The 12,808-nt window shown below is 42.1% G+C and overlaps 1 protein-coding gene across 3 annotated transcripts in view; it reads left to right on the top strand.

Moving 5' to 3' along the window:
- The window catches only part of GARNL3 (GTPase activating Rap/RanGAP domain-like 3), a 243,864-nt gene extending 233,432 nt beyond the window's left edge, over positions 1–10,432 (top strand). For 2 of the 3 annotated variants that reach the window (XM_006892544.1, XM_006892543.1), the window contains 4 exons: positions 4,070–4,208; positions 5,203–5,418; positions 9,067–9,193; positions 9,963–10,432. In XM_006892544.1, coding sequence (XP_006892606.1) covers positions 4,070–4,208; positions 5,203–5,418; positions 9,067–9,193; positions 9,963–10,137 — 657 coding nt within the window. In that variant the 3' untranslated portion in view covers positions 10,138–10,432. The remainder of the gene's footprint in view (positions 1–4,069; positions 4,209–5,202; positions 5,419–9,066; positions 9,194–9,962) is intronic. The other variant, XM_006892542.1, reaches the window with a different exon arrangement.
- Positions 10,433–12,808: the final 2,376 nt, after the last annotated feature.

The raw sequence follows: 12,808 nt of genomic DNA, 5'->3' as shown, positions 1-12,808 counted from the left end.
GTATAGCTTACAATTTACAAATAATAAAATCAGAATGCTTTTGATCATACAGTCCATGGAGCCAATTAGTTCTCACAGAATGCATTTGTTAATTTTTCCTGAATCTTGTATCTTTGAACAGAGCTGTAGACAACCTACAGTTACAATTCAGTGACAGTCTTACTATTGGAGTTCTATCTTGATCCACTAATCCTTTCCCAATAAATTTATTGTCACTTAAATCTTCTTTTATTAAACTATTTTTGCCCCTATGAAAATCATAATTCATTAGCCCAAAACTTCTTTATGTTTCAATTCTAGACTAAACATACTTTTAAAATGTTGTTTTAAGGTTCAGCCAGGGTTTAGAAGAGGCTGTGGTACCAGGGATATAATTTCTGATGTCAGATGGATCCTGGCTGAAAGTAAGAAATTCCAGAGGAGTGTCTAATTTTGCTTTATTGATTATGCAAAGGCGTTTGACTGTGTGGGTCGTGATAATTTGTGGTTGACATTGAGAAGAATGGGAATCCCTGAGCATTTGATTGTGCTCATGAGGATCAGGAGGCTGTTGATCAAATGGAGCAGGGGAACACTGCATGACTTGGAACTGGGAAGGGAGTACATCCAGGTTGTATTCTCTCTTCCTACCTATTCAGTCTATATGCTGGGCAAATTATCCGAGAGGCTCGACTCTGTGGGGAGTAGTGTGGCATCAGGATTGGAGGGAGACTCATTAATAACATGCATTATGCAGATGACACAACCTTGCTTGCTGAAAGTGAGGAGGGCTTGGAGCACTTGCTGCAGAAGATCAAATAATGCAGCCTTTGGTATGGATTGCATCTCAGTGTCAGGAAAACAAAGATTCTTACCACTGGATCGATAGACAGTGTCATGATGGGTGAAGAGGAGATTTAGACTGTCAACAGCTTCATCTTGCTTGGATCCACAATTAACACCCTTGGTACAAGCAGTCAAGAAGTAAGGAGATGCCTTGCACTAGAGAAATCTGCAGTTAGGGATCTTTCCAAAGTTTTGAAGAGAAGTGATGTCAGTTTAAGGACTAAGGTGCATCTGATTCAGGCCATAATCTTTCTGATTACTAGCTATGCACCAGAGACCTGGACAATGCATAAGACTTACAAAAGAATTGATGCCTTTGAGCTGTGGTGTTGGAGAAGAGCACTGAATATTCCATGGACGGTCAAAAGAACAAACAGATATGTCTTGGAGAGGGTGCAGCCGGAGTGCTCTTTGGAGTCAAGAATGATGAGGCTTAGCCTCACATATTTTGGACATGTTGCCAAGAAGGACTTTTTCCTGAAGAGGAACATTGATGTTGGGAAGGGTAGAAGGTCAGCAAAGGAGAAGGAAGACCCTCAACCAGGTGGATTGACACAGTGGCTGCTGCAATGGGCTCTTGTGTGTCAGGAAGTGTGAGGATGGCACAGGATAGAACAGAGTTCAGATCTTTTGTTCATAGGGTCACTATGATTCGTGCTCGACTCGACAGCACCTAACAACAACAACATGAGTTACAGTGGACTTGAAGGCATCTGACAACCATTTTATGAGGACACTTGTGGGTTGCATTGGACCCACTTAGACAATCCAGGATAATCTCATTTTTAAAAAATAAATTTAATTTAATTTAATCACATCTGAAATAAACTTTTCCATGAAGTGACATTTACAGGTTCCAGAGATTAGGATAGAGATGCCTCTTAGGGGAGCCACTTTTCAGTTGGCTGCATGTAGGGGGCTCTCCATATCTGCGTGTATTCCCTCACTTGCTCAGTTGCAGCTGAATTTTCTTAAGTCAAGTCTTCTGGGCATTCTGTGGTGTTTTGGAGATGACTTATAAAGAAAGAAATTCCCAGGGGGAAAATGAATTTAATAAAAATATGATATTATGACCAAAAAAATGTTGTTTTAAACCTCTTTACCAATTAGCCCAAATCTTTAGGAATATGTTTCTTAGAACATTGACAAAATTGGATATTATCAGGAATGAAGGCAGAACTTTAGTTTTAAGAATTTCATCATATTGCCATGTGAATGTGAGGCATCCTATTATTGATCCTAATACTGACATCAGGGCATCTTATTACTGGCTCTGAGCCTTTATCATCCCCAATGTTGTTGTAGTTAAGTGCCATCAAGTTGAGTACAACTCATAGCAATCCCATGAACAACAGATTTAAACCCTGTCTTATCCTCTGCCATCCTCACAATTTCCAACACAGAAGAGCCCATTTGGATTTGGAGGTTTTTTAATTGAAATTTTAATAAAAGTTTGTAGAGACTTTGAAAAAAAAATGTTGTTTTAATTAGGTGCTTTGAGTCAATTTCAACTCTTAATGAGCCCGTGTGACAGATTAGAACTGCCTTATAGGTTTTCATAATCTTGATGGGAGCAGATCACCAGTCATCTCCAAAGTGCAGCTGGGTGGGTTCTAATCACCAGCCTTTTGGTTCACAGCCATTGTGCCAGAGGGCTCTTTTATTATTTGTATATGTTATTGGCTGTATTTTCTTCATTAGTTTCTTAAGTCTCAAAAATCAGCAAAGCAGATGAAGCTCTGACTCGTAGTATTCACCAATGTCGATAGTGCAAATAGTCTCACCAGGATTAATTTCAAGCCACCTGTGTAATGCCTCCAAATACAGAATTAAAAAGAGATGTCAGTAGCCACCAGTAGATAGTATTTCCATTGTGGTGATGGTGTTGTTGTTAGGTGCCTTCAAGTCAAGTATGACTCATAGCGACTCTGACCAACAGATCTAAACCCTGTCCTATTCTGTGCTATCCTCATCATTTCTGACATGCTTGAGCCCATTGCAGAAATCACTGGCCAATCCATCTAGTTTAGGGTCTTATTTTTTTTACCCCACCTTTCCATGCGTGATGCCCCTCTCCAAGGAACAGCCTCTCCTAACAACATGCCCACAGTATGAGATGATGCTTCTCCATCCCTGCCTCCCAGGAGCACTGTGGCTGCACTTTCTCTAAGCCTTATCTGTTTCTCCATATCTATTTGTTCTTTTTGCAGTCTATGGTATAGCTAGTACTCTTCTCCAATACCACAACTCAGAAGCATCCATTTTTCCGTCATCCTTGTTCATTGTCCAGCTCTCTGATGCATAGGAAGTGATTGAAAAGACCATGGACTGACTCAGCTGCACTTTAGCCCTCAGACTGACATCGTTGCTCCTCAGTAGTTTGGAGAGGTCCCTGAGTGCAGACTTTTCCAAAACAATACATCTCCATCATACAGATATTTTAAAACGTCAGACTCAAAGCATAGCTGACCCTCTAGTGACCTTTCTGAAGCCATGATCACATGGCAAGCTTGCCCATCTTTTTCCCAGGGAGCTGCTGGTGGATTCAACCAGAGAGGCACAGCCTTTGAGTCAGCATTGCGTCTCCCTGCAGACCAGGCCACCAGAGCTCCCCTACAGATACTACAAAAGTGGACAACTTTAAGAGCATGAATAATAGCAAAATATAATAAGATAATTAGAAATGGAAAACATTTCTATTTATTACCATTGTTTTACTATAATTTCTTTAAAGCATATATAATGGAATTCTTATAATAGCTCTGTTTAACAGCTGGATTACAAAATTCCAAGAAAATCAGCTTTCATTAATTGAGTCAGTACAGGCTAGCAGCAGCACACCACTGCAGCTAACCCTAAAGCCAGCCTCTTATGAAGTGCAAAACATTAGCTGACTCAGTGCATGAATGATCACTTTTCCCCATCTGTAAAACAGTGCCAAATGAAACCTTAAGAGCCTTCCCAGTGGTAATAGTCTAGGAGCCTGAGGACCCCATTTGGGAAGCATATGCTGTGTGTTTACAGAAGATGAGTGGACAGTTGGTTGCCTTCCAGTGTATGACAACAAATAGTTGAGGGGGAGTAGTGGAGCACTCAGTACTCAGGCAAAGACAAACAAGGCGCCCAGCTCTACTCTAGGCATCTTGTATGCATGGCCCATGGGGTGTGGAAGCTGAGGAGTGAAGGGAGGGCCAGTGGATACCGGGCCTGGGATGTTAAGCAGCTGTCATGTCTTTCTTCCTAGTCGGATATATACTTCACAGCAACTACAGCGGGAAATGAGGTGTCATCTGAAAGCAGTTCCAAGGGGGCCAGTGCCCACAATTCTCCTCAGACACCCCCAGGCCGAGATACTCCAGTTTTTCCTTCTTCCCTGGGGGAAGGTGAGGTCCGGTTTTTACTTTCCTGTTAATAGATATTTTTACTCCAGTCTGATTTCACTAGTTCATTGTCAAGTGCAATTACTGCCTAAAGTTATTCTTTAAAGCCATTAAACCCTCCCCCTTGCACTCTGAATATATTGATTGCATTAAGAATCCTTGAGATAGTTCTTTTAATGCCATTATGAAAAGATTGCTTTAATGGAGAGAAAGGAAGTAAAAGCGAAAGGATTTCTGATTATAACAGCCAAGTGATTTTTCCATCTAGTGAATTTTTTTTTATTATTACATCTAGTGAATTTTTAGTAGCTGAAAGCACATTGTCAGGAAACTTAAAACACTAGCGAGCACACCCTGCTCTCACCCTATCTGGCTTTGCTCATGAACCCACAGGCCTTTCCTGTGGTTACCTTGTCGCTCTACACAGTGTTTTTCATAACTACTTTCTGTATCTACCGTCTTTAATGCTCGTGGTTACGATTATACACAGAGCTCCCCAAATGGAGCAGCTGTGCAGCTGGCTTCACTGCGGTTTTGTGCTTTGCTTCTCTTTCCTCCTGGGATCTGAGCAAGTGAAACCCAGAGTGGTTGCACTTTATCTAATTTACACATGAAAACAAAGCCGTTGGAAAACATAGTGCTATCAGACTAAAATGGCCTCTAATGAGACTTTGGACATAAGCATGTGACATGAAATCTTCCTTCGTAACTATGTTGAGGAACCACAAATGGTTGTTGTGAGGTGCTGCTGAGTCAGCTGTGACTCACAACAATCCCGTGTACAGTAGAACCAACCCCTGCCTGATTCTGTGCCAGCCTCACCATCTCTGTTGGCTTTAAGCCCATTGTTGCTGTCACTGTCCATCTGGCTCATTGAGGGTCTTCCTCTCCTTCGCTTACCTCCTTCTCTAAGAAGGACGCCCTTGTCAAAGTTACTCTCTTGTAAATAGTTTACATTTTTCTTATCATTCTGATGGTCTTTTCTAAATCATTTCAGTTGAAATTCAGTCCAAAAATCTGTACAAGATTCCACTGAGAAACCTTGTCGGCAGAAGCATCGAGCGGCCTCTGAAGTCTCCCTTAGTCTCCAAGGTCATCACTCCGCCCACTTCCATCGGCATTGGCATCGCCGCCATTCCTGTCACTCATTCCTTGTCTCTGTCTCGAATGGAGATTAAGGAAATAGCAAGCAGGACCCGCAGGGAACTGCTGGGTAAGACTCTCCATCTTTGTGCTTTCGCTGTTTGTGAAGATCCCAACTGGTTTTATCTTTGGGTATTTGTCACCTTCAAAAGCAATAAGTTAAAAAACAAAAAGCAATAAGTTAATAAAGAAACTTTTTCACATACATAATATAGCCACACCAAGGAGTATTATCCAGTTTACCCATCAACAGTGATGTGCAGATGTTTGTTTACTGGTGTAGAAAGCTCCCCAGACCATGTTAAGGTAGGGAAAGAAGTTTATAAAACAATATAGTTAGTGTGGTACAATTTTTGTAATTAAACCATTTATATATGTGTAACTACCACTCATTTGTTAATTTGTCATACTGGGCTAGCTTGCCTGCTGCTGTGATAACGGAGACTATGCCACAAATATTTCAGATATCAGCAGAGTCATACGAGGTGAGCAAATATCAGGGGAGCTTCTATACCAGGACAGACAAGGAAGAAAAACCTGGTAATTACTTTAAGAAAAATATACCAGTGAATAACAGTGGAACATTGTCTGATACAAGGTCAGAATATAAGCTTATAAGATTTAGAAGCAGGAGTGGCATCCACTTCCTAAACAGCATGCCTCTGAAAACTATGAACTATGAGAAGCGATGATATGTATACAAAGGCCTCAGGTCTTCATGAGTCCTGCTCAACTCAAGTGCAAACAACAACAAGGTTGGCAGGAGCTCTGGTGGCCTAGGGGCAATAAGCTGAACCGCAGTCCTGAAGGCACACAGTTTGAGGCCACCAGCTGCTCCATTGGAGAAGGATGGACAGTCTAAAGGTCAACAGTACACAACAACAAGGTTGGCAGGCACTCAAAATACAAATAGGAATGAGCTGCCTCCTCAAAGGACATCAGCCTTAATGACACTAATGGGATAAAGCTTTCAGGACCTTCGTGTGCTAGCATACAATGACTTGCATGAGAAGGAATGGCCACAGACAGCTTTAATTGGAATGTAGAATTCATAATGTATGAATCTAGGAAAATCGCAAGTTGCCAAAAATGAAATAAAAAACATTTAATCGTAGGCATTGTTGTTATTCTGTCAAGTCAGAACTGACTCATAGTTAACCCTCCAGCAGAGCCCACTAGATTTTCCAATTAGCTGAAAGTATATCTTAGGGATGTCTTTCCTTATGTCAGATGGATTTTGGCTGAAAGCAAAGAATGTCAGAAAGATTTTTTTTGTGGTTCATTGATCATGCAAAGGCATCCAATTACATGAAAAATAACAAATTATGGGTAATATTGCAAAAAATAGGAGTTCCAGAACACTTAATTGTGCGCTTGCAGGACTTGTACATGGACCTAGAGGCAGTTGTTTGAAAAGAACAAGGAAATGATGCATGACTTAAATAGATGTGCATCAAAATTCTGTCCTTTCACCATACTTATTCAGTCTGTATGCTGAGCAAATAATTTTAAAAACTGGACTATTTGAAGAACATAGCATCAGGATTGAAAGAAGACATAATAACAACCTGTGGCATGCAGATAACACAATCTTGTTTGCTGAAAACCACAAAGATGATTGCAAGCACTTACTGATGAAGATCAAGGATTACAGGCTTCAGTGTGAGGAGTGGACCTCAACTGAAAATGAACAAAAAATCCCCACAATTAGACCAAGACGCAACATCATGACAACAGTGATGTCTTCAAGGGTTTCATTTTACTTGGTTCCGTGATCAATGCCCATGGAAGCAGCAGTCAATCATGACTTACTGACTTTTAAAATTTTTTTGTTGTTTTTCTTTTATTTTGTTTTTCTTTTTTCCACAAGGACTTCTTTTTAAGTGTTAAAAAGTTAAGATGTCAATAAGAACTAGGATGCACCTGACCCAAGCCCTGATAAGTGTGGTCACCCCTAAGCATGTGAAAGTTAAACAGTAACGAAAACAGAGCAGAGCTGATACATTTGAATTATGAGGTTGGCAAAGAATATTGTGTATACTATAGACTAGAGAAACAAAGTCACTTTGGAAGAAGTAGAGCCAGAATCTTCCTTAGAAGAAAAGATAAGCCTTCACCTTTGTACTCTAGGTATGTTATCAGGAGAGTGAGTTTCTACAGAATGAGGTCACGCTTGGCAAAGCAGAGAATCCGTGAAAAAGAAGCAGCCCTTCAAACAAATGACTTGGCACAGTGGCTGCGGCGATGGGCTGAAATACAGCGATGGCTGTGAGGATGGCGTAGGGGCCGTTAGCATTTCTGTCTGTTGTGCACCATGTCGCTGTGAATTAGAAGGAAGGAACCTAACAACAATACATGTCTGATGGAGCCCTGGTTGCCCAGTGGTGTAAGCACTCAGCTGGTAACTGAGCATCTGCAATTCAAGTCCACCAGTCACTCTGTAGAAGATGGATGCAGCAGCCTTGGAAGCCATGTGGGGCAGTCTCCTCTGTCATACAGTTACTACGATTAGAAATCAACTGGATGGTGGTGGGCTCTTGTATTTGTATGATTCCCTATTAAAGTGCCTGGAAGGACTTATATCCTGTACTTCTCAGAAAATAATTTATATTTCTACGTCTAAAAGTTTAACTCTGTCATGTTTTAACTTACGCCTGTTTTAAGTTCTCAGCCACAGACCATTGGGCATGTCTATGGGGAATGAACAGATGAAAACATTTGTTAAACCCTTTTCTCTCAACATACAGATGGAAGAATGGTTAAGAGAGACATAAGCACCATAAAAATGATGAAAAAGTTTTTGTTGTTAGGTGCCATCCTGTCAGTTACAACTCATAACGACCCATGGACAACAGATCAGAACCCTGTACTATTCTGTACCGTCATCATCTCTGAACTACTTGACCCCATTGCTGCAGTCACCATGCCAATCCATCTTGGACTTCTTCCTCTCTTTCACTGACCCTCCACCTTTCCAAGCATGATGATCCTCTCCTAAGAATGGCCTCTGCTAACAACATGTCCAAAGTGTGAGAGACAGAGCTTCACCATCCTTGCCTCCAAGGAGCATTCTGGCTACACCTTTCCCAAGACATACCTGTTTGTTCTTTTGGACATCCATGGGACATTTAGTACTCTTATCCAATACTACAACTCAAAAACATCAATTAGTTATCTTTATTCTTTATCCAGTTCTCAGACACACAGCAAGTGATTAAAGACTATGGCCTGAATCAGATGCCCCTTAGTCTTCAAACTGACATCATTGCTCTGCAGTATTTTGCAGAAGTCCCTGACAGCGGCCTTGCCATATGTCTCCTTATCTCCTGATTGCTGGTACCAAAAGTGTTGGTTGTGGATCCAAATAATGTGAAATCCTTGATAATGTCAGTCATTTTCCATCTATCTTGATTTTGCCTATTGACTCAGTGGTAAAGACCTTTGTTTCTTATTATTGAGATGCAATCCATAGTGAAGGCTGTAGTCTTTGATACTCTGTACCAAGTGCTTCAGGTCCTCCTCACTTTTAGCAAGCTTGTGTGTCATCTGCATAAGGTAGGTTGTTAATGAATTTTCCTCTGATCCTGATGTCGCATTTTTCTTAGATTGTTAAAAGCGTTTTGATCAGATTTGTGGGAACAAAAGAAGGCAAACCAGAAGTGGCAGGTTGAACCCTGTGGCAATGACCTTGTGACCTCTGATTCTTCCTGTGATCCAGGCCTCTCAGATGAAGGTGGACCCCGGTCAGAAGGAGCACCAAAGGCCAAATCCAAATCCCGGAGACGGTTAGAAGAAAACCAGGGAGGCCCCAAGCCAGCGACCATGAGATCGACAAGCAGTGACAGGTAAAGACAAGGTGCAGCCTCCAGCAGCTGGGATGCTGACCCTGGGAGTGACAGCATGCCCTGAAGGAAGGCCTTTCCTTCTCAAGGATGAGGCCCTGATGACCCCAAAAGAGGGTCAGTTCCCAGAGAGGGCCTTGTGTGCTGCTGGGTTGATTCCAACTCCTAGCAACCCAGGTGATGTCTCAGAACTCCCCACAGGGCCTCCTGGGGTGTGATCTTTACACATCTTTTCTCCCAGGGAGCCACTGGTGGGTTCAAAAGCAGCAATAGGCGAGAGCTTAAGCACTGCACCACCAGGGCCTCTTAAAAAGTAAATAACGCCTCACAAACACCTTCTGTCACACACAGGCTGTAAGCCTCAGAACTGCCCATGAGCAAGGAGTAGTTGACTGCAGAGCCTGGACTGTCTGTGAAAACTCCTTTAACTTCCCACCTGAGCCTCCCTTCCTCGGCTCACGGCCCAAGGTTAATGGGCAGCTTCTGGGCTCTAGGGAGCAGAACACTGCCAGACATGCAGACTCAGTTCAGACTACAGCCCTTTTTTTACAGTTACCTTTCTATTCCGAAGGGAGCTCTGGTGGCATCATTCTTAAGGAGCTGTGTTGTTGGTGTCTCTTTGCTGTTCGCATCCACAGACTGTCCCAGGGGCAGTGGTGGGGAATGTAGGCAGTCTCCTCCCCTGCAGTTTACAGACTCTGACAACCTGCTGGAGGGTCAGCTGAGTCCACAGCAATGAGACTGAGTCGGAGGGTTTTATTTTCTCTTCCAGGATCCCAGCGGTCCCCTTGGAAAGTCCTTCTACTTCAGAAGCTAATCCTGAGGGGCATTACCACTCGACAAGCTCTGACCCAGACCCGGTGGCAGACAGAGAGGGCAGCCCCGCCTCAGGCAGCCCCTTTCAGCTCACAGCTTCCTCGGATGAAGACATTATTGACTTGAAATAGAGTCCAAATCTTGTTTGCCATCTTTAATTTTCTTATGGAGGTTTATACACTTTCAACACTTCTGACGTCATTCTCACCAAAACGTGGCTCTTAGCCTGTCAGTGATCTATGGACCAAATCTTCTGCACATCCGACCAGTTTGGGTCACTTTCCAATGTCTGGTGCCATCTTTCTTGACCCTGTTTCTTTCAGTTTAGAAACCATCAGTCCCCTTGTAATAAAGGTGGTAGATTTCATTGAAGTTTTAGATTGAAACTTTGAATAAATAAAAAATATCCATTCTTATTTACTGCAAGCTTCTCTTCTGTTTCATATACTTAGATGCAACTTTTCTTTCTCCTTACAGTCTTAATTTGTGGCACATATCGTGATTCTTTTTTAATGGAAAGTCTTTGCTTTTAAAATTTATGATAAATAAGGGGGTTTCCCTGCACTGTTGGCCCTTGTTGCTGTCTCAGTTCACTGTGATAAAAGAGGGAAGGTGAGATCCTAGAAATCCTTCTTCCTGTGGGAAGGAAGGAAGCCCGCCCAACCAAAAAACCCTAGGCCATTTTCAAGAGTCCTAAGATTGTTGATTTCATTTTACTGTTATTCTAAAGACATAGGCAAGAAACTCCATGTAATCAAAATGACTGTTCTCAAATGCTCTCCTCTTGTTTGGGTCTACCTTGCCCTTTTACATGAGCCAAAAGATTTTCTTTGTAAGTTTCATTTTATCTATTCTCTCTCAAAGTGAGAAGAAAGAAAACATGATGGGGCAAGTCAAAGGAAATCATGAACTGACAGCCCCTAGGCAGGGAAATCAGAGGGGATGGGGAAAGAAGAACCTAGCATCATTGACATTGTTTGCAAAAAAAATTAATTTGTGTGAAGAGGTCATTTTCTTTGGCTTTAATCTGACTGATCCCATTTTATTAATTTATCATATATATTATCTATTAAAAATCCCCAAAACTTTAAATAACATATCCTGCGGTAAAGCAACTCTACTTTTTTTATAGGACTCCAGAGTAAGTTAGAACTGTGTTTGGCAGGAACTCTATATAATTAATGGATGTGCTGGTGGCCTAGTGAGTATGGAGTTGTGCTGCCAACCCAAAGGCAGATGGTTCAAATCCATGAACTTCTCCATGGGAGAAAGATGAGCAGGTCTCCTCCCATGAGATTTATAGCCTCTGAAAAGCTACTGGAGGATCAGCTATGACTTGGTTTCAACTCCATGACAATTAGGATGAGTGTTCTAATAAACATATTTTACTGGTGTTTAGATCCCACCTCTTGTGGCTCTTGCACACCATGGGGAGAGTTACTGGTTGCTGTTTATGGCACAAAGAAAGAGGCAAGAGCAATAAAGAAACCACGTTTAAGATATACCCAGATAGGGCTGTTTTTTTTGGTTTTTTTTTTATGCGTGTACCGTCAAATTGGATCTGACTGGTACAGGAGGCGACTGTTCCTCCTTCTTCAGCAGAGCATCTGGTGGATTTGAACCGTGCACTTCTGGGATTGCAGTGCAGTTTCCTGCCACTAGGCCACCAGAGCTCACCTATAGGGCTGTTTTTAACCGAATATGCTTTATCTAATTCCTTGCAGCATTCACTTTTACCTTTGTCTTTTGTACATAGAGGGTTAAGCACAAATCAACTATATATACACAGATCTCAATCCCACCAGCAGTTTAGTGAATTCAGTTTTAATATTTATGTTTTTCAAATGAGCAAATGGGCTCAGAAGGGACAGTGATTTGAAACATGATTCCTCCCAATATTGGACCCATGTTCTCCATCCACCACAGAGATCTGGGCTGAGCCCCTTTCATCTGATGGGTCTGGCTGGTATTTTTAATGGTGAAGTAGTAAGTTTTTACAGCTTGTTATTGTGTATTTCCTGTTACCTTTTTTCCTACCTCTGAAGTTCCTTTGCTTCTCAGCCTGGAATAGGAAACCAAAGGTTCTTTAACACATTCTTCAAGGGGATCAGGCATATTATAGCCACCTCATGATATGACAAGAGTCTTAGATCTGAGGAGTGAATGTAGCAAGGGCAGAAGGTAGGCCCTACTAATCACGCTGATGGTGCTTTGCTTATTGAAAGGGTGGAAAGCTGTTCTATCAGCAGCATCTGCTTACAAAGACTGCACTCGAGGAAGACAGCCAAGTCAGAGGGTGGGAAGAAGTTTGTGGGGCCCCACAGCTTAGTGTGCTGGCTGAGCTTGCTCAGTTCACGTAAACATCCTATCTGCACAACCCAAAAGCCACTGCCTGAGTTAGAGAATAAACCATTTCTCACGGCAGCCTTTTGCTCACAGCTTTTTGAGGCATTATTCCACTCTGCAAACCCCAAGTGTCTACAGTCCACAGGACATGGTGTCCAGTGGAGGAGGGTGACCAGTGAACAGATGATTATAAAACAGTGATAAGTGCTGTGGTAAGAATTTATAACTTGAGCACAAGATCTATGAAAGCACGTAGGGATGGCTGCCTAAGTTTTGCAATCAAGGTGGAAGAATGTTGATTAGACAACAATACCATCAGCTGATTGCACTCAATCAAACAATTATACCGTCAGGAGGCACCTTTTGAATGCTCCCCATGTACCTGGTTTTTCACAAGTATACCTATTCACAGCTCTTCTAGAAAATAGCAATTCTCACCACCACTTACAGTTGAGA

The sequence above is a fragment of the Elephantulus edwardii genome, unplaced genomic scaffold, assembly GCF_000299155.1.
Source record: "Elephantulus edwardii isolate Elephantulus edwardi_28Jun2011 unplaced genomic scaffold, EleEdw1.0 scaffold00116, whole genome shotgun sequence".
Classification (NCBI taxonomy): domain Eukaryota; kingdom Metazoa; phylum Chordata; class Mammalia; order Macroscelidea; family Macroscelididae; genus Elephantulus; species Elephantulus edwardii.
This window is presented reverse-complemented; position numbering and strand designations above follow the sequence as displayed.